We start from the raw sequence: 26,784 nt of genomic DNA, 5'->3' as shown, positions 1-26,784 counted from the left end.
TATTGTTAGGTATTACTGCACTGTTGAAGCTAGAAACATAAGCAAGATTTTGCTGCACCTGCGATAACATGCAAAATATGTGTACGTGACCAATAACATTTGATTTGATTTAAAAAAATAGTTGTTTGCTTTTGGTCTAGTTTTAATGGACTAATCCTATTGATTTATATAGGTGACACTTGACACGTGATCTAGTATAATTCACTTTGAGAGATGCTTTTTATTGTTCATCATCATGTCAAAAATGTCAAATCCCGACGCCAGCCAGGCAGATGTGAAGTTCTCCCATATTTTATGCCAGCTAGGAATACACAGAGCAAACGACGTGAGCAAAGCATCAATTCTTCTGCCTCCCTCCCTCCTTCCTTCCAGAACACAGCCATCCCCGCGTATACACTGTTACACGACTCTGTCTCTGTTAAACGGGCTAGGAGGAGGGACTACGAGCACTACGTGCTGGGAGAACTGTTCAAAATTGACCACGAGAATAGTGTACACCTGGGAATCAATTTAGAAAGTCGTCCGAGGAGCAGTAGTTGCGATTTTAATCGGTTTCATTTATCGTTATGTCCGCTTCTCAGTTTTTGTATGTCTGTTACAGTGTTGATAAATATTGCCACATTGCTCGCCAGCAAGCCAATATCGAGCAGACCATAGTCGACCACCAACATCGCGAGTTGAATGAAGACTCGTTGCATGGGCTGTAAGACAGTTGTGTAGCTAACGTTACTGTAACTAGTTATCTGACGTGCAGTTTTTTTTAGTTTGAGTTTTTATTGGCCTGATATTTATCTCATTGGTATTGGTGAAGAAGAGACGAGCAGATATCGAGGACGGTATCGATTGGTAAGTGTCCTCTAATATTTGTGTTGCTTTGCAGCATCAAACGTGTCGGTATACAGGTTTGTATGTATAATAGGCGTGGTTGCAGTTGGGATATCGTTGTGAAAATCGAGCTAGTTTACTTGTTTTGTCCGATGTATAAATTTATAGGGGTTCAACCTAAACCATTGTTTCATCGATTTTTGCAAATACGCCCCCCCCCCCCTCCGCGCTACCGTTTTCAGCTGACGATGGACAAGCAAAATGCATTTAGGCCCGTTATCATCAGCTGGGCTTTAGCCTACCTCTCGTTGGCTAATAGTGGATCATGTTTTCATAATAACATAGTAAAACGATTGTCAATATTGTATGCGTCGATAAAATCGACGCTGTTGATAAGCAAGTGTAATACTCGTTAGGCCTAGCTCGTGCTGTGGAAATCAGTTGCTCGGGATGAACTGCTTGTTCAATCGTTTGCATATCAGACTGATTTGCGAATTGTGAATTTGCTATGTAGTTTAACTTTTAAAACGCATTGGCTACTGGTTCAGCAAAACGTGAAAGTGAAGTTACTATGTTTGCACACACGATAGAATGTTCTGGACTTGCTCCTATTCGAAGTGCTGTTGGCTGGCTTTGTGCTTTGGCCATGCATGTGCATAGTAGTGCTAACGTTATATAAACAAACTAGTACCACCAGACAGCACTATAACCAATGGCGAAATAATTTTCTTCCCTATTGACGTAGGCTAATTAGTTGCACATAATTGCGTATCATTACAGGGTTGGTGTCATCAGTGGATGGGAAGAAAGGGTTTAGGTAAAGCATTAACCCTTACCTGCCCAGAACAGACTGCTGTTAAGTTCGAGGCTCGCCATTAGCTACTGCACATACAGCATCTGCTCTCTTCCTGGGGTCCACATAACACTGTTATGGCTATATGATGCTATAAACCCGCTATAGACCTCACTGGCTTCTGACTCAAGATGCTCAGCATATGTCATGCCATGTGCACACAGATAGTTGAATAGCTGAAGACTAAAATCTTAACTCTGTATTCTCTGTGATTCAGTCCCTCGCAGCAATTTCCATACCTTGTCCTTAGGCATACAGTTTCACTGTAAACCCAAGTGTACCAAGAGCTTCTAAGGTGTCATGTTCATTAGGGCACAGAAAGGACAAAGGTTTGAAAACATTTTGCAACGGAAAATTCATTTGTGTTTCTCATTGGACAACTCCTGTTTCATTCCCGTTTCCTTCTGTTTTGCACCCAATGAACATGACCAAGGACTCTAAAGCCATTATGAAGGTGACGCCACCCAAATGCGTACCCCATTTACCAAACCTGTCAATCAATGGAGTGGTACAGTAGATGACAGGCTTCAAGCTGCCAGTTTTGTCAAGGCAGAGATGAGTGGCCGAGACCGAGGCGCGCATGGACAACAGTGGACGGATGATGCATCAATTCAGGCTACAAGTGTAGGCCTAATGACAATTGCAGAATGTCATTGCACGTAGGTGTCTTAGGACTTGTCTCTTTCCATGCATTAGATAGCGGGTGCACAGTGAACTGTTGGGGTTTGGATGCTGAAATGATTTTGTGAGTGAACGACAATCAGATGAAAACGTCATGACTGCTTGTGTTTATGCCACATTAGAAGGCAAAGTCCATAAGGCTAGGGAAAGCTAGGTTTTCCCTAAAGTAAATGTAATTAAATTGCCCAAATTATATATATTTATATATATATACCTTACTCCTGTCCAGTGGTGGAAAAAGTACTCAATTGTCATACTTGAGTAAAAGTAAAGATACCTTAATAGAAAATGACTCTTAAGTGAAAGTCACCCAGTAAAATACTACTTGAGTAAGTCTAAAAGTATTTGGTTTTAAATATACTCAAGTATCAAAAGTAAAAGGATAATAATTTCAAATTCCTTATATTAAGCAAACCAGATAGCACCATTTTCTTGCCAAAAGGCCAGTATCTTTGGCAATGACATGGAGGGGTCGCGGCCAGCTGCGACACAGCCTAAGATTGAACCTGAGTCTGTAGTGACACCTCAAGCACGGCGATGCAGTGCCTTAGAAAGTTGCGCCAGTCGGGAGGTCCGTTTTATATATATATATATATATTTATTTATTTATTTATTTATTTATTGAATGGTGGCACTTGTGTGCACTTCCGGTAATACCGCATACCCCAGTGTTGTCCAGAAACGGTAGGATTGGGCTATCCCCAACAGCAAAAAAATCTTGGTCGACCGGGAGTCGTCCTATTCTTTCCACCGATCGATTGGTGGAAATGTTTAAACCTATTTTTTTCCATATATAGACACACACCCTTTGTGTTTGAATGAATTCAACTACATATGCACTGAGCTTGTTTGATACTTTAAGCACACCGTTTGATTTAAATGGTTAAGACACAAATGACTCAAGAAAGAGCCCAACGGTCACACTGTGTTAACAAAAATGACAGAGTACCTGTGTGAGAGGCGGGTGTTTTCTCGCTCTCCTCCCTACTGCAGCACAGCAAGCGTTTATTGCGCTGTCTGTGTTGAAGCTGCAACATCATGTCAGCCGTCTAGTTTCTGATTGAGAAGTTCTGTTAACGAAGTCCCTAATTTCTTTACTTAAAACATCCCCCTATTCCCTCAACCCTCTCTTTACGTGAAGCACGTAAGTATCGCATGCTTGTAACCAATAGGCCTGGCCTATTGCCTGTCATAATCACATCAATAAATTGGTTATAACAAACTTCGAACACAAATAAGGTTGACGGCAAAAATGGATGTGGAAGACGTGAAAAATAAACTTGAGTCTGTTCTAGTGTACCAGAGAGTCTGTTCTAGTGTACCAGAGAGTCTGTTCTAGTGTACCAGAGAGTCTGTTCTAGTGTACCAGAGAGTCTGTTCTAGTGTACCAGAGAGTCTGTTCTAGTGTACCAGAGAGTCTGTTCTAGTGTACCAGAGAGTCTGTTCTAGTGTACCAGAGAGTCTGTTCTAGTGTACCAGAGAGTCTGTTCTAGTGTACCAGAGAGTCTGTTCTAGTGTACCAGAGAGTCTGTTCTAGTGTACCAGAGAGTCTGTTCTAGTGTACCAGAGAGTCTGTTCTAACAGGGAACAAATGTATAAAGCATTTTATTACAGCAGACTAAGAACAGTTGCATGCGTTTTTGAATTGCGGTTAATTTATTGTTTAGGCTAATTATTCAAAGCACCCTTTGTTATTTGGTTTGAAAACGAAAATGCTTGATTGCATATCAAATCATGAACGTTTCGTATTCTGTGTGACGGCATGAACGAACGAATGAATGATACTGAAGCCTATATATTGAAATACAAGCCTAAGTAAGTTATGGTATTAAGACTAAACAGGACGCCTTCTTAGGCCTACAGCTCGATGGTGGTTATACAAGCCTACTATACAAAGCCTACTAATGATGACATGACTTATTATGATGATAATAGTTGTAATAATAACAATAAGAAGGAGCTCAAGAAAAAGGGGGGTATAGGAACAAGAGCTGTGTACTTATTATGTGTGACAAACAGGTGCTGTTATATTACAATATGATTTTTCTGCCTGTTTGGAATAGTGTAAACAACACTAAATCAGTTATAAGTAATACCAGTCTGTTCTAACAAAAAAAAGTTAAGCCTTCATTACAGCATAGCAAATATTAAAAACAGCAAAATTGCTTTGACCAACATTTTGCTGTTGCATGAGGCTTGGCGCTCACGGAATCAGTAGGCTATTAAACACTCAAACAGGAAACAGAAGCAAGGTCTGTCTTATTTCTGTAGATCTATATATGGATGATTATATACCTAATTAAATTGGGGTTTCTTCCCTCAATTTTCTTAGACAATTAGGCTAAGGCAAGGGCTGTATCCTTGTCTCTGCTGCTGCCGCTGCCGCTGGTTAACTTATATGCACATGGCAACATAGGGAAAGGCGTCAATTCCACGGTGCACTGAAGATTATGTTTCAGAACCGAGGACAGCGACCGTATCCAACATGTGAGAAATAATATTAGATTTATTAGTGTTGCACCATTATTTTTTTTGAGTCAGACAAGACTCAGTAGAGGTCGACCGATTAATCGGAATGGCCGATTTTTAATTAGGGCCGATTTTAAGTTTTCATAACTTTTTTTTTATACCTTTTTATTTAACAATGACGGCCTAGGAATGGTGGGTTAACTGCCTTGTTCAGGGGCAGAATGACAGATTTTCAACTTGTCAGCTCAGGGGATCCAATCTTGCAACCGTACAGTTAACTCGTCCAACGCTCTAACCATTGCACTCCACGAGTAGCCTGCCTGTTACGCGAATGCAGTAGAAGCCAAGGTAAATTGCTAGCTAGCATTAAACTTATCTTATAAAAAACAATCAATCATAATCACTAGTTATAACTACTAATTCAGTTTAGCAGGCAATATTAACCAGGTGAAACTGTGTCATTTCTCTTGCGTTCATTGCACGCAGAGTCAGGGTATATGCAACAGTTTGGGCTGCCTGGCTCATTGCGAACTAATTTGCCAGAATTTTATATAATTATGATATAACATTGAAGGTTGTGCAATGTAACAAGAATATTTATACTTAGGGATGCCACTCGTTAGATAAAATACCGTACGGTTCCGTATTTCACTGAAATAATAAACGTTTTGTTTTCGAAATTATAGTTTCCGGATTCGACCATGTTAATGACCAAAGGCTCGTATTTGATAGAGAAGTCTGACTGAGCAGCAGCAGACCCGTAATCATTCATTCAAACAGCACTTCCGTGCGTTTTGCCAGCAGCTCTTCACAAGCACAGCGCTGTTTATGACTTCAAGCCTATCAGCCTAATGACTGGTGTAACCAATGTGAAATGGCTAGCTAGTTAGCTGGGTGTGCGCTAATATCGTTAAATAGTTCTATAAATACTATAACTACAACCTAAAACCTCTTACCTTGGAATATTGAAGTCTCATGTTTAAAGGAACCACCAACTTTCATATGTTCTCATGTTCTGAGCAAGGAACTTAAACGTTAGCTTTTTTACATGGCACACACTTCTCCAACACTTTGTTTTTTGCATTATTTAAACCAAATTGAACATGTTTCATTATTTATTTGAGGCTAAATTGATTTTATTGATGTATTATATTAAGTTAAAATAAGTGTTAATTCAGTATTGTTGTAATTGTCATTATTACAAGTAAAAAAAAAAATTGGCTGATTAATCGGTATCTGCTTTTTTGGTCCTCCAATAATCGATATCGGCGTTGAAAAATCATAATCGGTCGAACTCTACTTATCAGAGTCAGTGCAGTATGCTGACAATTTATTAGGTAAACCAATCTAGTACTGGATCGGACCCCCCTTTGCCTTCAGAACAGCCTGAGTTCTTCGGGCCATTCTACGAAGTGTCGGAAATGTTCCACAGGGATGTTGGTCCATGCTGACGCGATGGCAGATTGGACGACGGGAAATTAATGCTGCCAACAGCCTGGTCCATCTCATCCCAATGACGCTTTATTGGGTTGAGGTCTGAGGACTCCGCAGGCCACTCAAGTAAACTGAACACGCCGTCATATTCCAGGCAATGTCTTTCTACTCTTCAATTGACCAGTGATCACGTGCCCACTGGAGCCGCCTCTTCTTGTTTTTAGCTGATAGGAGTGGGACCCGGCGTGGTCGTCTGCTGCAATAGCCAATCCGTGACAAGGATCGACGATTTGTGCATTCCGAGGTGCCGCTCTGTTTGCGGCCCGCATGTCTGCTTGCACGATTCTTGCCATTCTCCTTCGACGTCTCTCCTCAACGAGTTGTTTTCACCCACAGGACTACCGCCGACTGGATGTTTTTTTTTGTTTGTCACAGCATTCTCGATAAATAGTAGACTGTCGTGACTGAAAAGCACAGGAGGGCGGCCGTTTGTGACAGACTGGACCCAGCGTGCCAGGCACTGACTATCATACCACGCTCAAAGTCGCTTAGGTCACTCGTTTTGTCCATTCTAACGTTCAGTCGAACAGTAACCGGATGCCTGTCTGCCTGCTTTGTATAGCAAGCCACGCCCACGTGACTCACTGTCTGTAGGGGTAATCCATTTTCGTGAACGGGGTGGTGTGCCTAATAAACTGGCCTATAATTCAGCTAATAAAAAGCAAGTGCCACTTAAGTGTACCTTTTTTTGAAACCGTAATATTATATTGTTATTATATCGTGGAACACAATCTTCAAAGGCAGTAACCTCCGCAGTGGCGCTTGCATAGAAGCCTATGGCTGTGCAATGGCATAGCCTTGTTTTGTTTATTTAATGAGCCCCTTATCACAGTCAAGACTCACCCAAACCATGATGTAATATAACATAATAAAATGGAACATTTGCCGGTGCGAAGTGATGTGCATCTCGTGTCTGGAACACTTATTCTCAGTGATAATTTGCATCACTGTGTGATTCTTGGCTTGGTTTATTTTTTGTTGTTGTTGTGCCCCGCAAATGTACAAATGGAACACTAGAGTCAACGGAAGTTAACATTGTCTTTTCACGTGCCTGTTTGGTCAGCCATGAAGCACATTCCACTTAATAGTTTTACAGTATAATAAAATAAAATAAATCTCTGATTAAAAATCGAGCTTGACGTTACTCATTCTCATCCCTAATCTTGACTGTACCCAATTTCAAGAGTGTAGAAACAACAGACACAACATCCTTTACTTCTGTTGGGTAACTCCATTCTCCAGTCGTAAACAAGGAAGTTGGGCACCGGCTTAGGATGCTAAATGGTAACACTGTTACTGTCATCGTACACATGATGCACCTCTGTCATCACACAGATTTACGATTCCCTTTTTTGATGCAACCGAGCTTACTTAACGGTTAAGCAACCACAGATGTGAGGCAGTCATCTCATAGGCCTTTTATAGCAGTCGGACACACGCACATCCCCTGGCTTGGCTTAGCGCTGGGTAGTATTGACCAATGAACTTGCAATAGTATGGTGCCTCAGGATATGACTTCTGTTCTGAGACAGTCTCTTGTCATAGGTCTGTCTTGTCAGGGCTGCAGGTAGTCTAGCGGTTAAGAGCTTTGGGCCAGTAACCGAAAGCCGACTAGGTGAAAAATCTGATGTGCCCCGGAGCCGGGGCACTTAACCCTAAATTACTAAAATGTCAAATGTATTTCAGGAAGTACTAGCCTAAACTTATTTGACATGTTGGAATGTCATTTATGTGATGGAATTGTAGCAAGGAGGGCGCTTGGTGGGCAAGCACAAACACAATTAGGGCCTAGTCTATAGGCCTGCATCAATAACACTAATTTCCTCAGTGTTGACTTGTAGCCTAATCCTGATTAAGCCTAACTGATGGTTTGAAAATGTGAATATTTAATACATTTCCACTTTAGCTTTCTTAGGGCTCGTTTTCCTTGTCATTTGTGCCAGGCAGTGGCTTGCTCTGTAAGCCAACATCTGGACGATGCTCAAGGACAAGGCGGTCAGGCCTTTGAGAGTGCTGCTGAGTCAGGGCTTTGCTTCATTTGACCTTGATTAATGTGTCATGTCCTATTCAGTCCCATTTGTCCACCACGGGTAATCAATTAGGTATCTTTAGCCCACGGGTTGGGTGGTGTGTGCGCGCGTGCACATGTGCAACTATTCTAAGAGATGTTGATATTGATGCCATGTTTTATATCCATTCTTGTCTCACTCTTTGTATTTGTATAGTAGGCGCTCGACTCTTCCGATCACATTAATGCTATACTATATGCAGAAGTTCAGCCAACAAAAGCATTGATATTGAGTCGTTGTGTTGTGTTGGATTTGTCTTTGGCTTTGCCAAGCGTTGCCAAGTTGTTGTCAGGCCTAGGTCTGCCCATTCACTCGTCACATGACCACAGGATTTATTTAGCGACACTGGGCAGGGCTCTTCTTTCTATCATCTCATTGAAATGAAATGCAAGTAGACCATTAGCAAAACATCTACATACTGTGTTGTGTTTAGTGAATCTGACCCACATGATTTGGTCAATTTATATCCCCAAACGAAAGCCTATGTCTAAGAACTAACATAGTAGGCAAATTGGGATGAAAAGTAGCCCAAGTTCAGGCTAAAAGTTAGAACATGTTCAACTATAGACGAAAGGCCTGGGTGACCGTTTAAACTCCATTTAGAAACACGGGAGAGTTTGATCCCCTGGCTTTGAACAAGTCACCCAATAGTCAGTCAATTATTATGTGTGTGTGTATGCAGACAGGACGTGTAAACCATGTGAATGGGGGTAAAGTGCGAAACCAGGGGCCTCCACCAAAAAGTAGGGCTGTTTAAAAATGGTCCATGTTCATGAGATGACACAGAGAGAGATGGGTAAGAAGAGAGTAATTTATTCCTGAAAATGTAGGCCTTGTGCTGGATGTGAGGGGGGAGGAGGAAGAGGGGAGGGCTACATGCGACAGCTGCGCGTGTCAGTTCCCAGCTTGTTTGTACCAGCTTGTGTTACTGTCTGAGCCCACCGAAGAAGAGCGAGAAAAGCTGAGAGGGAGAGGTGGAGAGAAGTGTTTGGCTGCTGGCCACAGGGAGTGTGAGAAATAAATACAGAAAGGTATGAAAAACACATTTTCATTTTTGAAGTAGACAAAATATGGGCCCTATGGCTCTATATCTCTTCATTATCAGTTTCTCACAAAACTACAGATATGAAAGCCTGTTGTGGCTAATAATTGGCATAATGCTACGACCAATGTCAGTCATGAAGGTGGGTTCTATGCCTTTTTTTTGCGTCTCGTGGAACACAATCTAATAAAGTCATGACCAATGTTGGTCATGCAGCCAGTGTCCCGCCTCAAGACTGGCCTGTCTCTTGCCCATCTGCCTCTAAAGCCATTGAATCCAAGTCTGTGTCCGTGAGGCCGATCCCACAGCACAGCCCGAGATCAGCCCTCAGGGTAAAGGGGATTAATTAGCCGCAGGAGCAACACCGTTGCCCTGGGTCAGGGGTTAGAAGATTGATCCTGCTGCCCGGCTCACACGCAGGGAACTTAGACTGTCTGCCATGCAGTTCTGGTCCCGTATTCAAAAAGCATCTCAGAGTAGGAGTGCTGATCTAGGATCAGTTTTGCCTTCCATTCTAATGAATAGGAGCTGGTCCTTGGCCCTAGTGATAGTTTCATATTGGGATATTATTTTTGATGTATCATTTTGCCAATAGTGCAACATGCTTGCGGTAGTTTGCTGTACCTGCACCAGAAAGCAGTATTTTTTTTTCTCTCTCTAACTTTATCTCAACTTCTTTTTTCCAAGGGAGCCAATTTGTTTTCAGCACTTATTTCCATGACTAATCAAAGCTTGTTTTCTCATGGCTCTCTCTTGTCCCTCTGCAGCAGACACATGGTGAGCAAAAAGTTTGGAACATCGAATCGCAATAAGAACACAGTATTGAATCGCAATACATACCGCATTAGCACCAAAGTATCATGATAATATTGTATCTTTAGGTCCCTGGCAATTCCCAGCCCTAAAGGGTCCTGGTCCTAGATCAGCACTCCTAATTTGAGACGCTCAAGAAGGCTCCTGAAGAACACAGTATAGTGGTCTATGGTTTCAACAGCCTCTGTTCTGTTGTTGTAAGGTTTCTTCTAAAAGTCACTCTAGCAATGTTTTCCCCAAACCAACTGACCTTTGCTATCTCTAAGCAGTCATTGGTCTGTTTATGTGACCTACTTGGAATATTCCCTGGTTTAATTCTGGGAATCGAGGCATCTGCCCTCAGTATCCTGACATCTGATACCAAATGAGACGATGACAAAACGTCTGTGTTCCATTGGTTCAGTGCCGTCTATTAAAGATGGGCTATAGAAGAGTAGCATAATCTTAGACATAGGCCTATGTTACTGTGAATGCTGGCTTTGGATACAGTGCAATTAAAAACACAATCCTCAGATAGCTTTTCAGAATTCACAGATAAATTGGTCCACATGGAAAACTAAAGGCATAGAAACCATAAAGGACTTGGTCATGGGAAATAAAGTTATTTACATGACAGAATTAAAAGCAACTTTGGTATTTTCAAATACATGCAACTTGAAAGTTTAATATCAAGAAATGTAGATTTGAAATCTTTTGGACATCAGCGCAATCTTGAGGGAATCCTTTGTGTCACGCCCTGATCTGTTTCACCTGTCTTTGTGATTGTCTCCACCCACCTCCAGGTGTCTCCTGTTTTCCCCATTAGTTCCCAGTGTATTTATCCCTGTGTTTCCTGTCTCTCTCTGCCAGATTGTCTTGTTTTGCCAAGTCAACCAGCGTTTCTCCTAGCTCCTATTTTTCTCAGTCTGTTTTTTCCTAGCCCTCCTGGTTTTGACCCTTGCCTGTCCTGACCACTCTGCCTGTTCTGACCTCGAGCCTGCCTACCCCCTGGTACTGTTGGGACTCTGACCTGGTTTATGAACTCTCTCCTTTCCCGACCTGACTTTTGCCTACCCCGTTTGGTGTAATACATTATCGGAGCTCAACCATCTGCCTCCTGTGTCTGCATTTGGGTCTCGCCCTGTGCCCTAATCTGAGTCAGAAAATGATATTCATATGGATAGGTAAGATATAAAAAACCTTGCAGAGAGCCTATCCAACTGACAATCTCTTTTGAAAAATATGAACTATTGGAACAAGATTTAAAATAACTGATATTGGCACAAGATGGAGGGAAAGTTGGAACATAACTAACGAAATGAGTTAGCGAAAATGCTTAATCCAGTATAAACTCATGTTTAGAATTTATTACTAGACAATTCACAAATTCTACTGCACAAAAGCATGCCATGTCGTTATAGTCAGAAGTATGTACATTTGGGCCTACTTTAAATCTGTCTGTGTGCATATTTCAAGCCTTGGTATATGAGGAAGCAGTGAGATATCCGATGAGTTGACGATACTTTCCTTGTCAATCATCTTGGAAAGCGGGCGTGGCAATGGGCACAGTCTGCACAGCTGAATTTACGAGGCCCCGCATCTTGACATTTTTTTTCACGCCCATTTCCTGTAATTCTAATACTTTCTCCATGGAGCTGAACTTTTTGCAGTTTTAAAGCAAATTTTCAGGAATTCTGCACATTTTGAATTGACAGAAAATGTTGCCGTTTTTAAAACAAATTTCCTGCAATTCTATGCATTTGGCCTTGGCTAATGGTGTGCTATTTTGCTCAAACATAATAACAAAACCAATACTGCTAAATTAATTCTTTTTGTCATTTAATTCTCCCTGACTGTCTAGTTTTTATTTTGGGGATTTTTAGTTCTCAAAGATTATATTATTTAATATATATATATATATATCATCGTTGTTTCTACATACTTTATCTGGTTTTAGTCATTTAAGTTTACACCGTGATTTATTATTATTATTAATACAGCGGCTCGAAAAAAACGCTAAAGATTTCAATGGCAGAAACATCCCTGAGGTTGACCTTGTTCGCTCTTATTGAAATGCATTCTCTACCCTTCGCCACCACATCTCCATCTCTGGAACTAAAGTTAGTCTGACCTAGTTTATTGCAGAACTTGGCATCAACTGTGCAGAAAAACAAGCATTCTTTTTTTTCGCAATACATATTTCAGCGCCTGAGGGAACAGCACTGTTATGTTTTCTCCCCGAATCGCTATGACACCTATTTAACGCTATAGCAGTGTCGCTCCCTCTCGGTGAACAAAACCAATCACCCATATTGTCCCGCTGGCCAATAGAGAACAAAGTGGAGTTTTTCCGAAGGTTTCCCCTTTTAGAAAGAGACTAAATGACAGAAGTATAGGATGTATCCCGTGGTAAGCTTTGTGAGTCTTCTGCATTAGGGCTGACTTGACTGGGTCGGTTTGCAGATTAGCTCACCACTGTTGTCACAATGATTAGGAACAATGCTATATACTTTTAGCCTAAGCTGTGATGATTCCAATTACTTCTAAAGCCCTGATAATGCTACTACCACCATGTCAGGAATTTGGGCTTCAAACTCAATTAAACAATGGCTGACTGATTTGTGTGTGTATAGTAGTGGTGAGTCGTGACGGGCAGCTTTTTGAACAGCAACATGTCTGCCTGCCTGCCTGCTGCCGCTTATGGAGCTCTGCCTTCTGCCCGAGGCCTCTGGTTTGGTGTTGCCCTTTGGCATGTTAAGTTTACAATGTGCAAATCATGGCTGGCTGTAGCTGCCAGTGGAAATTTCCACGTCAGAATCAGATAGTGGACTTTGTTTCGGGTGCTGGGGGCTCGTCACAAGCCCTCTGTAAATTGGCTGGTGGTGTTGCGAAACACTGCAAACGGTCAGCTATTTTAATACAAAAGAAAGAGAGAGGGGGGGGGGGTGTCTTACAAAAGCATGTGTTCTGAACCAAAACTATACAACTGGAGTTAGTTAAAAAAAAGCAGTTCTACAAAAAGGTATTTTAGCTCCTTGATTTCTCATAAGAGGGTGAAAGCCCGGTTTTAGTGTGAACGTGTTACACTACTGTCTATGATAATTAGTGAACTACTGTAGTGACTTTTTGCTTGCTGATGTTCCTTCATAATGTATCAACCTACCATGTTTTGTCGGTTGGGCCCACCGAAAGTCTAATTGTTTGATGAATCTCTGCCAATGAGTTTAATCAAACAACCATAAAGACCATTTACAATAGGATATGAATACAAATGAAAACATGTTGTGATCTTGTGTTTCCTAATCAAGCCGTAGTGACAGTCGGTTTCCCTTCAATCCCGCATAATGCTGTTGCGACGGAGAATTATTCGTCCTCTAGCAAAACTAGTATTGATCAAACACTCTGTAAGAGATCTTCAGGAAAACCCCCAGCTAAATGTCTTTTGTCTGAATGTCAAGGGTGTGTACTCTGCCCTCTCCTGTACTCCCTGTTCACCCACGACTGTGTGGCCATGCACGCCTCTAACTCAATCATCAAGTTTGCAGATGACACAACAGTAGTGGGCTTGATCAACAACAACGACGAGACAGCCTACCGGGAGGAGGTGAGGGCCCTCGGAGTGTGCAGTCAGGAAAACAACCTCTCACCCAAAGTTTAAAAAAGGAGATGATCATGGGCTTCAGGAAACAGCAGAGGGCGCACCACCCTATCCACATCGACGGAACAGCAGTGGCGAAGGTGGAAAGTTTTAAGTTCCTGGGCGTACACATCACAGACAAACTGAAATGGTCCACCCACACAAAGTGTGGAGAAGGCGCAACAGCGCCTCCTCAACCTCAGGAGGCTGAAGAAATGTGGCTTGTCACCCAAAACCCTGACAAACTTTTACAGATGCACAATCGAGAGCATCCTGTCGGGCTGTATCACAGCCTGGTAGGGCAACTGCTCCACCCTCAACCGCAAGGCTCTCCAGAGGGTAGTGAGGTCTGCACAACGCATCACCGGGGGCAAACTACCTGCCCTCCATGACACCTACTGCACCCGATGTCACAGGAAGGCAAAAAAGATCATGAAGGACAACAAGCCTGTTCACACCGCTATCATCAAGAAGGCGAGAGGTGCATCAAAGCTGGGATCGAGAGACTGAAAAACAGCTTCTATCTCAATCTGGAAAATGGATGCTGTGTCTAGATAAGCCACTGACTTACCCTGCTTTGGACCATTCCTGCTGCTTAGTATTAGGCCCTGCCCAATGCAATGGAAAATTACTGGAAAGATGCAATGAGGGTTCTTCTTTCACTTTCTGGCTATCTACTTGGCTGGCTATCTGGTGGGAGGGACACCCAGGCACCTCTAATTTTAGGTCCAGTGTAAGGCAATGTGCTCTGGTCTGGGGTTCCTTAGTTTGCCGGAACAGCACGGTTCAGAGTGGATATGGTATTACGGCCCCATGCCAGCTTGTAATGTGATTTGAGAAAGCCACAGGTTATGCAAGGGAGAAAAGGAGGGTCATTTTGTTAGAGCCTTTCAAAGGGCATTTTGGGTTGTGGCGTATTCAGATTGAGGTATGAAAGCAATGATTTTTCAACACTTGTGTCAAATTGAGCCATTACATTTATTGCTGGGGGGGTAACCAAGAATGCACACTAAAGATAGCTCCTTCATGTCCGTATTAATTAGATACCTGCAATGTGGAGATAACCAACAGTTTAAATGGTACCGCTTGCCAGTAAACCACCACTTCTCTCCAAAAATAAGGAAATGACCTTGCCCAATAATCCCCGGACTACTCACTTGGTACCTAACATCCTACCGTGTGGGCGGTTACTCTGGTGCAATCCAGGAACCAGCGGGCAGCGCCATGTGACCAATGCATGGCGGCAACGAGGGGAAAACTAGTGAGGCCTCACCCTGAGGTCACCCAGTCCCAGCCAAGGTAATCAGATCCCTTATCCCTGGGCATACTCTAGTCAACGGTTTCTCATACTAGTCCTCGTCCTGGGAACCTCCAGGCGATCCACATATTTAATATATTCCAGTACGAACACACCTGATTCAGCTTGTCAACAAGCCATCATCATCAAGCCCTTAACCATGTGTGCAAGCGGTGGAATAGATCAAATGTGGGAAACTGTCAATGCGACCAACGACATGTTTGAGAAACACTACTTTAACTAGAGAAACGGCCTTCCCTCAGTGCTGGTGATCTTGTTTCTCTGCAGCCGATACATGTCTGACTGGGACTTCACGGTTGAGTCTGTGGCATAAGAAATGCACCCTCTTTTGCATGTGTATTTGTGTAGTCAAACTTTTGTTCAGGTCAAGGCTTTGAGATTGGTCACATCTTTCAGTGTTGTCTGACTAGACTAAATTGTAATCAATAAAGCAGGCTAGTTTTTATTGAAAGCCAGTTTGGCATTAAGTAGGCTTTGGCTACTGTATGTTTTGGCATTAACTAGGCTAGGTGTTGTTTAAGTGTTTTGGCCCATCTATTTCCCCTTAAGATGATTTGTGAACAGTCCTGTGGATTGGCAGCTGGTTGGTGGCTGCTGGGCAATGGTTAAGAGGCACTCCAGAGTGTGTGTGTGTGTGTGTGTGTGTGTGTGTGTGTGTGTGTGTGTGTGTGTGTGTGTGTGTGTGTGTGTGTGTGTGTGTGTGTGTGTGTGTGTGTGTGTGTGTGTGTGTGTGTGTGTGTGTGTGTGTGTGTGTGTGTGTGTGTGTGTGTGTGTGTGTGTGTGTGTGTGTGTGCAAACACAAGGCATGTATTACTTCCTATATAACACTTCTGAATCACATACTGTGGTTTTATGGTGCTTAACCAAATATATTTAAATTGTTTGAGCATTCGTTTGGACTATTTTGTTGAAACAAATCGGTTCAGTAACCCCATACCTTATAATTTGCAAAATGTCCAATTTTTCGCTCAAGCAAAGTTGGAGGGCTTATTGAAATTAATGTACGATGGGATCACACAGAGGGCAAAGAATTTATCTTCAAACCAGATCTGGTTTCACTTTCACTGTCCAGCAGGAATCTCCATTGCTGTAACCTTATGAGGACACCCAGGACAAGCTGGAGAAGGGGAGTAGAAGAAGGTCTAGAAGAGTAAATTAGTGTAAGAAAAGCCCTGTGGAAGAACTTTGAGCTGTTCTGGGGCTTGTGGGAAGAGGGTGTTGGTTGTGTCATTTGAGACCTCCACTTGTTAAAAATTGCAACCCACTTGAAGGCCGCAGCACTTGAGGAATCTTTCAAAAAACGTATCTGCTTAACTACAACCTACATCATCAGAGGGCCTATCGTCGAAATGTGGCTGCTGGTTTTTGTGGAAATGTCAGCAAATTAGTTTAGTCTAAATAAATTATTCAATATGGAATGAAACCTGAAAGACACTGCAAGCCTTGAAGACTAAAAATATGTCTATTTATTCTTTATAAATGTTAAGAGCCTTGCCAAAGAGAGAGAGCCCTCGCCTTATCTAACCTCACAAAGCTACATAGCTTCTCAAAGGTTAGCCTTTGAAACAAAGAGCCAACAACCAAAAGCCTTTTTTGCCTCGTCGTTGTCTCACCTTAAATCACACTCTCTCAAAACGAGTTGGCTATCAGTTCTCCGCTTCTCACATTGCAGAGTGCGTCGTGTTCTCTCTCGGTCTATTTTTAAGGCTTTATCATCCTCTGTGAGCCTTGTATAAGTCTCCTCTGAGAGAGGCACGACCGACATGTTGAAATGCGAACTACTACTGTAAGGATGGACCCGTTACCTCATAGAACGATGAGAGGGCAAAGCCTTTGTTCCTCCCATTAAAATGCTTTTGGCTGAACTGGCCTTGGCATAGTTAGCGAGAATATACGGCCTATATTGTGCAGATATAGGCTAGTCTGTAAGCACAATCCCATTTCCCTCTCCTCCTCAAGCCTGTCTCCAGTCGACTATGAGCTGTGAGGTTGTTGTGTATTGTCCTGGCTGAGAGGGCCTTCCAGTTTGAAGGGAGGATAGGCTAGATGGGAGGTGTTTTTAGATGCTCTTAACAGATTTTGGATTGGAACCAGTCTGAGGTGGATGGAGTGTTGAGTAAAGGAGAAGTGGGAGCTAGGGAATTTTCAGGTCCTTTTTGTAGGATATTTTAGGTACTTTTCTGTGATGAGATCTGATGACATTTAGGTGCTTTCCTTTTGAGGGCAGTGGTGTGTCAGCGGTAGATTCTGTAATTTATACAGTCAATAGTCCTCTGTCTCTGACTGTCAGTTCAATTGGGTTTGTTCTGGCACTGTGTGAGGCAAATGAAGTGTACTTTGGATTTTTCCCCTCAAAGTGGCCTGATTCAGTACAAACAAGGGAAATGTGAATAAAGGTCCACGTTGTGAGGTCCGTTGATCCCTGGAGTGAGTGTGCGTTTTATTTGTAGGCATTTGTGTGTTCCAGGCCCACAGAGTAACTGGCTGTAGGCCGTAGTCTCCCTAGCTGTCAGTGCCCATTTGAGAGGAGATTTCTCTCTGTCTGTTTGCTCCTTCAGTGAATGACCGTCGCTGTCAGTGCTGAGAGGCACAGGCTCTGGACCAGTATCTCCACTTCCTGGGCTTCTTCGACCTCCTGTAAGGATGTGCTTAGAGACGGAGAGAGATCCCAGTGATGAAAGAAGAAAAAGTCTTTTTAGAGGGTAGTCGGTGACAGAATTTAAAAGGGATGAATTAGGACTGCCAATAGTGTGTTTGAGTATTTTCTTCTAATTTCTTTGCTCCATTCAATAGCAGGACAACATACAGCCCTGAGTGACACCTGAAACGCGCCTTTGTGGACGACGTCGGTTGTTTACCGCGGCGGGGTAGGGTTACCGGGACGACTGGGTGTACCCGGGACCATCTAGCTAAGCGAATCCTGATACTGTCCATTAGCAGGGGGTCGATGGTCGACAGCCGCCTGCGACACAACGAGGGGAGGAAGGGGTTCCGGGAGGGATTCTATAAATCACTCTGGACGAGATCCCCAAGAGAGACCTTTAAAATCCGCTCTTCCCTGCCCCGTTCCCCAACCCCCTCCTTACACCGTCCCACCCTACTTGAATATGTGAACCCTTTAGAAATACCTGGATTTCTGCATAAATTGGTCATACAATTTGATCAGATTATCATCTAGGTCACAACAAACACAGTCGGCTTAAATGAATAACAAACGATTATACGTTTTCATGTCTTTATTGAACACACCGTGTAAACATTCACAGTGCAGGGTGGGAAAAGTATGTGAACACTTGGATTTAATAACTGGTTGACCCTCCTTTGGCAGCAATAACTTCAACCAAACGTTTTCTGTAGTTGTGGATCAGACCTGTACAACGGTCAGGAGGAATTTTGGACCATTCCTCTTTACAAAACTGTTTCAGTTCAGCAATATTCTTGGGATGTCTGGTGTGAACTGCTCTCTTGAAGTCATGCCACAGCATCGCAATCGGGTTGAGGGGTTGTTGATTTACTTCTGTGTTTTGTGTCGTTGTGCTGTTGCATCACCCAACTTCTGTTGGCGGACAGATAGACTACATTCTCCTGCAAAATGTCTTGATAAACTTGGGAATTCATTTTTCCGTCAATGATAGCAAGCTGCCCAGGCCCTGAGGCAGCAAAGCAGCCCCAAACCATGATGCTCCCTCCACCATACTTTACAGTTGGGATGAGGTTTTGATGTTGGTGTGCTGAGCCTTTTTTTTCTCCACACCTAGTGTTGTGTGTTCCTTCCAAACAATTCCATACATCTGTCCACAGAATATTTTTCCAGTAGCGCTGTGGAACATCCAGGTGCACTTTTGCGAACTTCAGACGTACAGCAATGTTTTTTTTGGACAGCAGTGACTTCCGTGGTGTCCTCCCATGAACACCATTCTTGTTTAGTGTTTTACGTATGTAGATGTTAGCATGTTCCTCAGATTTCTGTAAGTCTTTAGCTGACACTCCAGGATTCTTCTTAACCTCACTGAGCATTCTGCTCTTGCATCTTTGCAGGACGGCCACTCATAGGGAGAGTAGCAACAGTGCTGAACTTTCTCCATTTATAGACAATTTGTCTTACTGTGGACTGATGAACAACACAGTTTTCAGAGATACTTTTGTAACCCTTTCTAGCTTTATGCAAGTCAACAATTCTTAATCTTAAGTCTTCTGAGATCTGTTTTGTTCGAGGTATGGCTCACATCAGGCGATGCTTCTCGTGAATAGCAAACTCATATTTTGTGAGGTTTTTTTATAGTGCAAGGCAGCTCTAAACAACATTGCCAAATCTCTTCTCATTGATTGGACTCCAGGTTAGGTGACTCCTGACTCCAATTAGCTTTTGGAGAAGTCATTAGCCTAGGGGTTCTCATACTTTTTTCCAACCTACACTGTGAATGTTTAAATTATGTATTCAATATAGACAAGAAAAATACAATAATTTGTGTTATTAGTTTAAGCACAGTTTGTCTATTGTCAATGTATGCAGAAATCCAGTTAATTCCAAAGGGTACTTTTTCTTGCCACTGTAGGCCAAGACCTGAACGGCCAGATCTTACATCAATTGAATCAAAGCCGTGTCCTGTATGTCCTCTGTGTCACCACACGTGGTGAAAACGTAGCTTTTTAATCAACTTAGGCATGATGTATGATGTATGTTATCTGTAATAGGCTAGATTTTTGGGAATGTAGTGGTAAGAAGTCCACCATTTTGAGATGATACTCAGGGGCCTCGGACAGTTGGTCAGGGAAATGGTATTTTGTATTCAAGTCCTCTTGTAGCTAGCCTGTTAGCCTATCTGTTTTTTTTTACACTGACTAAGCTTTAATGACCGCAAATCGCCTAATGGTAAATCCATAAAACTCTGAAAAAAAATCACAGTATGCTACCCGGGGCACCAGTCGTAAAAACAAACTGCTCCTCCACACACACCTTCTAGTCTACCTCAGTCATAAGTTATAACAGTCCCTTCATAAAGAAATGAGTGATCATATCGGAGTGCTGCTTGCCTGCTATGGCATTGGCACCTACCCAACAACGTTTACACGGTGGGTGTTGCATAACGACGCGTGGCTCTGCCAGTCCGGACAGAAACAGCCTTTGTCTCAGCAAGCTTGCGTGTGTGTGTGTGTGTGTGTGTGTGTGTGTGTGTGTGTGTGTGTGTGTGTGTGTGTGTGTGTGTGTGTGTGTGTGTGTGTGTGTGTGTGTGTTTCTCAACATTGTTCAGAGGGAGAGAACATATTTACCCATCCTACCCATCCTGGATCCGGGAGAATTGTCATCAACTACACTAATTAGCATAGCGCAACGGTCAAAAAATATTACTCGACAATATTTATATTCATGAAATCACAAGTGGAATATAATGAAACAAAGCTTAGCCTTCTGATCTCAGATTTTGAAATTATGCTTTACAGCCAAAGCAAGACAAGCGTTTGTGTAAGTGTATCGATAGCCTAGCATAGCATTATGTCCAGCTAGCAGCAGGAAGCTTGGTCACGAAAATCGGAAAAGTAATCAAATGAACCGTTTACCTTTGTTTTCACTGACGAGACTCCCAGTTAGACAGCAAATGTTCCTTTTTGTTCCATAAAGATTATTTTTATACCCAAACTACCTCCGTTTGTTGGTCACGTTGTGTTGAGAAATCCACCGGAAATAGCGGTCACGACAACGCTGAAAAAATTTCAAAATTATATCCATAATATCGACAAACATAGCAAATGTTTTTTTATAATCAAGCCTCAAGGTGTTTTTCAAATATCTACTTGATAATATATCAACCGGGACAATTGGCTTTTCAGTAGGAGCGAGAGGAAAAATGACTACCTCTGTCTTTTACGCAAGAATCACTCAGAGCCCTCAGCTGGCCTCTTACGCAATGTAGTCGTTTACGCTCATTCTTCAACATAAAGGCGTGAAACTACCTCTAAAGGCTGTAGACACCTTAGGGAATACGTAGAAAAAGGAAGCTGGTTGATATCCCTTTCAATGGCCAATCTGGATGCGTAGGAACACAACGGTTTCAAAATAAGAGGCACTTCCTGATTGGATTTTCCAGGTTTTCGCTTGCAATATCAGTTCTGTTATACTCACAGACAATATTTTGACAGTTTTGGAAACTTTAGTGTTTTCTATCCTAAGCTGTCAATTATATGCATATTCTAGCATCTGGTCCTGAGAAATAGGCCGTTTACTTTGGGATGTTATTTTTCCCAAAATAAAAATAGTGCACCCGAGTTTCAAGAGGTTAATGCAGCTGGTGGCCACACCAGATACTGACTGTTACTTTGTTCAGGGACACATTATTCCATTTCTGTTAGTCACATGTCTGTGGAACTTGTTCAGTTTATGTCTCAGTTGTTGAATCTAGTTATGTTCATACAAACATTTACACATTACGTTTGCTGAAAATAAACACAGTTGGCAGTGAGAGGACGTTTCTTTTTTTGCTGAGTTTAGATTGGATTAACACACAACAATGTCTCCAAGTAGCCCTAGACTAGCCGTCATAGTTGCCTTTGGGTCTATATAATATCCACAGAAGTAGAATCACTAGAAGGGTTTCCAGTCAAATTGCCATGGACAGAGATTCTGTCCGATATAGTGATCCTGTCTATCTCTATATCACTGCAGAAAATAAGGCAGTTAGGCTTTTTGTTGGTTTCTGTATCAAGTCACTAAGAGTGACTTGTCCTCGGACTGTGGCATAGATTAGAAGTTAAGCCAGTATCTATAAAACAGAAATTAAATATGCACTGTTACAGAAATACAATGTCTTCACTGTCCAGAGAATTTGTTTTTTTTGTATTTTATTAGGATCCCCATTAGCTGTTGCAAAAGCAGCAGCTACTCTTCCTGTGGTCCACACAAGCATGGAACATGACATGGTACAGAACATTAATAGACAAGAACATCTCAAGGACAGACCTACATACATATTTTTTAAATGGCACACACAATCTACATATCAATACATATACACAGTATCTAGGTCAAATAGGGGAAAGGCGTTGTGCAAGAGGTGTTCCTTTTACCATTTTCTGGGGGGGGGGCATTCATTTTGCCAAGACCATGATCTAGGCTACGACAGAGGACCCGATCTTGCAACCTTACAGTTAGCTCGTCCAACGCAATAACGACCTGCCTTTCTCTCGTTGCACTCCACAAGGAGACTGCCTGTTACGCGAATGCAGTAAGCCAAGGTAAGTTGCTAGCTAGCATTAAACTTATCTTGCAAAAAACAATGATAATCACTCGTTAACTACACATGGTTGATGATATTACTAGCGTGTCCTGCGTCGCATATAATGTGACTGAGCATACAAGTATCTAAGTATCTGACTGAGCGGTGGTGGGCAGAAGCAGGCGCGTAAACATTCATTCAAACAGCACTTTCGTGCATTTTGCCAGCAGCTCTTTGTTGTGCGTCAAGCATTGCGCTGTTTATGACTTCAAGCCTATCAACTCCCGAGATGAGGCTGGTGTAACCGAAGTGAAATGGTTAGCTAGTTAGCGCGTGCTAATATCGTTTCAAACGTCACTCGCTCTGAGCCTTCAATGTTTATGTTTTCTAGTTGTTCCACTTGCTCTGCATGGCTAACGCTGCTTCGATGGTGGCTGTTTTCGTTGTGTTGCTGGTTCGAGCCCAGGGAGGAGCGAGGAGAGGGACGGAAGCTATACTGTTACACTGGCAATACTAAAGTGCCTATAAGAACATCCATTGGTCAAAGGTTAGTGAAATAGAAATGGTATAGAGGGAAATAGTCCTATAATTCATATAATAACTACAACTTAAAACTTCTTAAATGGGAATATTGAAGACTCATGTTCTGTTCTGAGCAAGGAACTGAAACGTTAGCTTTCTTACATGGCACATATTGCACTTTTACTTTCTTCTCCAACACTTTGTTTTTGCATTATTTAAACCAAATTGAACATGTTTCATTATTTTACTTGAGGCTAAATTGATTTTATTGATGAATTATATTAAGTTAAAATAAGTGTTCATTCGGTATTGTTGTAATTGTCATTATTACAAATAAATAAATAAAAATCGGCCTTTTTTATATATATATTTTTTAATCTGTATCAGCTTTTTTTTGGTCGTCCAATAATCGGTATCGGCATTGAAAAGTCATAATCAGTCGACCTCTAGTTTGGACCATTCTAGTTTGTTGGTGATGTGGACCCCAAGGAACTTGAAGCTCTCAACATGCTCCACTACAGCTCCGTTGATGAGAATGGGGGCGTGCTCGGTCTTCCTTTCCCTGTAGACCACAATCATCTTTTTTGTCTTGATTATGTTGAGGGATAGGTTGCTATTCTGGCACCACCCGGCCAGGTCTCAGCCTGTAGGGAGGAGGTCAGTCTCGTCGTTGTCAGTGATCAGTCCTACCACTGTTGTGTCGTCTGCAAACTTAATAATGGTGTTGGAGTCATGCCTGGCCACACAGCCGTGGGTGAACAGGGATTACACGAGGGGACTGAGAACACACCCCTGAGGGGCTCCAGTGTTGAGGATGAGCGTAGCAATGTGTTGCTACCTACACTCGCCACCTGGGGGCGGCCCTTCAGGAAGTCAAGGGTCCAGTTGCAGAGGGAGGTGTTTAGTCCCAGGATCCTTAGCTTAGTGATGAGCTTAGAGGGCACTGGTTTTGAACGCTGAGCTGTAGTCAATTAATAGCATTCTCACATAGGTGTTCCTTTTATCCAGGTGGGAAAGGGCAGTGTGGAGTGCAATAGAGATTGCATCATCTGTGGATCTGTTTGGGCGTTAGGCAAATTGGAGTGGGTCAGAGGTTTCTGGGATAATGGTGTTAATGTGAGCCATTACCAGTCTTTCAAAGCTCTTTATTGCTACGGACGTGAGTGCTACGGGTCTTTAGTCATTTAGGCAGGTTACCTTAGTCCCTGTGGCCAAGAACACTATGATGGTCTGCTTGAAACATGTTGGTATTACAGACTCAATCAGGGACCTGTTGAAAATGTCAGTGAAGACACCTGCCAGTTGGTCAGCACATTTCCGGAGCACACATCTTTTTAATCCATCTGGCCCCATGGCCTTGTGAATGTTGACCTGTTTAAAGATCTTCCTCACGTCGGCTACGGAGAGCGAGATCACACAGTCGTCCGGAACGGCTGATGCTCTCATGCATGTCTCGGTGTTGCTTGCCTCGAAGCAAACATAGAAGTGATTTAGCTCGTCTGGTAGGCTCGTGTCACTGGGCAGCTCGTGGCTGTGCGTCCCATTGTAGCATGTAAGAGTTTGCAGGCCCTGCCACATAAGACGAGCGTCGGAGCCGGTGTAGTACGATTCAATCTTAGTCCTGTATTGGCGCTTTGCCTGTTTGATGGTTCATCGGAGGGCATAGCAGGTTTCTTATAAGCTTCCGGGTTAGAGTCCCGCACCTTGAAAGTGGTGGCTCTACCCTTTAGCTCAGTGTGACGACGTCCTCAATAAACGTATTGATGAAGCCAGTGACTAATGTGGTGTACTCGATGGCATTGAAAGAATCCCTGAACATATTCCAGTCTTTGCTAGCAAAACAGTCCTGTAGTTTAGCATCTGCTTCATCTGACCACTTTTTTTTAGAGTGAGTCACTGGTGCTTCCTGCTTTAATTTTTGCGTGTATGCAGGAATCAGGAGGTTAAAATTGTGGTCAGATTTGCCGAATGGAGGGCGAGGGAGAGCTTTGTATGCGTCTGTGTGTGGAGTACAAGTGATCTAGAATGGTTTTCCCTCTGGTTGCGCATTTAACATGCTGATAGAAATTTTGGTAAAACTGATTTAAATTTCCCTGCATTAAAGTCCCCGGCCGCTAAGAGCGTCGCCTCTGGGTGAACGGTTTCCTGTTTGCTTATTTCCTTATACAGCTGACTGAGTGCGGTCTTAGTGCAGGAATCCGTCTGTGGTGGTAAATAAACAGCTACGACAAATATAGATTAAAACTCTCTTGGCAAATAGTGTGGTCTACAGCTTATCGTGAGATCCTCTACTTCAGGTGAGCAAAATCTAGAGACGTCCTTAGATTTTGTGCACCAGCTGTTTACAAATATGCACGATCTGCCGCAAGCTGAATATCCATGTTGGCAAGTAATACTGGCGGTGAAGGCAGATTTCCCACCTGCCATTGGCTTATCCTTACGAGGCACCCTGCTCTGTGTCCTCTGTACCTGAGTCTCTTTCTCCTGCCAATGATGGGGATGTTGGCCTTGTCGGGTGTCTGAAGTTCATCCTGTGCGTCCTGCTTGTTGAAGAAAAAATCTGTCTAATCCGAGGTGAGTGATCGCTGTCCTGATATTCAGAAGCTCTTTGTCTAATCCGAGGTGAGTGATCGCTGTCCTGATATTCAGAAGCTCTTTTTTTGCCGTAAGATACAGTGGCAGAAACATTATGTACAAAATAAGTTGGAAATAACACGAGAAAAACCCCCACATAATAACACAATTGGTTAGGCGCCCGTTAAACTGCTGCCATTTCTTCCGGCGCCATTTGCCTTCTCTTCCCTAACAGTTGAAACTCAACTCAAACATTGAAAAACAACCGAGCTTGTGAACAAAACAAGGTAAATAGCCAAGAAAAACAAGGACAGAGTCTCACTTCAGTAGACTTTAGTTTCAAGTAAATTAGACCTGTCACAGTGGCTGCTGGACCAACAAGTTAATTTTAGGCCCTGGTCTGAACTTATGGGTTTAATTTTACCCCAGAGTTTGTGTGTTTGCTTCTGGAATGTGTATGTCAAAGGGCCATGTGGAACCAGTGTGTTTGGGAGCCCAGCTAAGTGGCGATAACCAGGCTTTCCAGTCGTGGCCTCGTTTTGATAGAAATATTGTGAGGTTGGCGTGGGGCCACAGCATACTAGCAGAGCAGGGGGGGGGGCAGATTTGAGCCCAACCGTGTTTATGACCGCATACCAGCCTAGCGGCTAAGCTAGGGAGACTGAGGGTGTTAAATTGTGATGGTGTTATTACTGCCATTCGTGGTCGCAGTGTGTGTGACAAGGGGGAAAGGAAAATGAACAAAGGCTGAGCCTCTTCCCAGCGCTGCCGTTCTCAGAGTTATAGATTTAAAGATTGGGTTCCACTCAACACTATGAAGGCACCACGCGGGTGAGTGTGTGTGGGTTAATGAGTGTGTCCTCTGGACGTAGACAGTGTGTGTGGAAGACGGGGTTTATGGTTTATTATGTCTGTTGGCTTGGCTGTATAGGGAGGAGTAACTGTAAACTCTCTCTGTATGTGTGTGTGTGTGTGTAGAGTTGGGCTCTATCCAGTTTCCTACCTTCTTACTGTGCCTGTGCCATCCCAGGATATACATTATTACCGGTAGTGCACACAAGGGGTGCAGTTTTGTTCCCAAAAAAGCCCCCCCCAAAAAAATGTTTTTACCAGAATGCTAACATGAACTAAGGAATCCCCATAGGGGATGCTAGGTAAACTCTAACGAGCGCATGCAAACATTTTCTACTAGGACATCTCATAAAGTAATGCAAGTATCTCTAAACACAGTTTGCAGCACACACAAAACAAATATTAGACCGCAGGGATCTTCATCTAGGAGGTGATTGTCTCTGTT

General features: G+C 42.8%; 1 protein-coding gene across 3 annotated transcripts in view; it reads left to right on the top strand.

Annotated features, from left to right (window-relative positions):
* The first annotated feature begins 407 nt into the window (after positions 1-407).
* The window catches only part of LOC124012112 (RING finger protein 24-like), a 52,443-nt gene continuing 26,066 nt past the window's right edge, over positions 408-26,784 (top strand). Inside the window, exon 1 of one of the 3 annotated variants that reach the window (XM_046325548.1) lies at positions 408-846. Coding sequence is in view for 1 of the 3 variants with exons in the window: in XM_046325547.1 (XP_046181503.1) it covers positions 26,302-26,318 (17 nt within the window). In the remaining 2 variants the exon portion in view is untranslated. Of the gene's footprint in view, positions 847-9,324; positions 9,423-26,183; positions 26,319-26,784 lie in introns of those variants that run through there. The other 2 variants (XM_046325549.1, XM_046325547.1) reach the window with 2 other exon arrangements.

This window comes from Oncorhynchus gorbuscha, linkage group LG24, assembly GCF_021184085.1.
Source record: "Oncorhynchus gorbuscha isolate QuinsamMale2020 ecotype Even-year linkage group LG24, OgorEven_v1.0, whole genome shotgun sequence".
Taxonomy (NCBI): domain Eukaryota; kingdom Metazoa; phylum Chordata; class Actinopteri; order Salmoniformes; family Salmonidae; genus Oncorhynchus; species Oncorhynchus gorbuscha.
The sequence above is the reverse complement of the archived record's forward strand: the minus strand, read 5'-3'. Positions and strand labels throughout refer to the sequence as shown.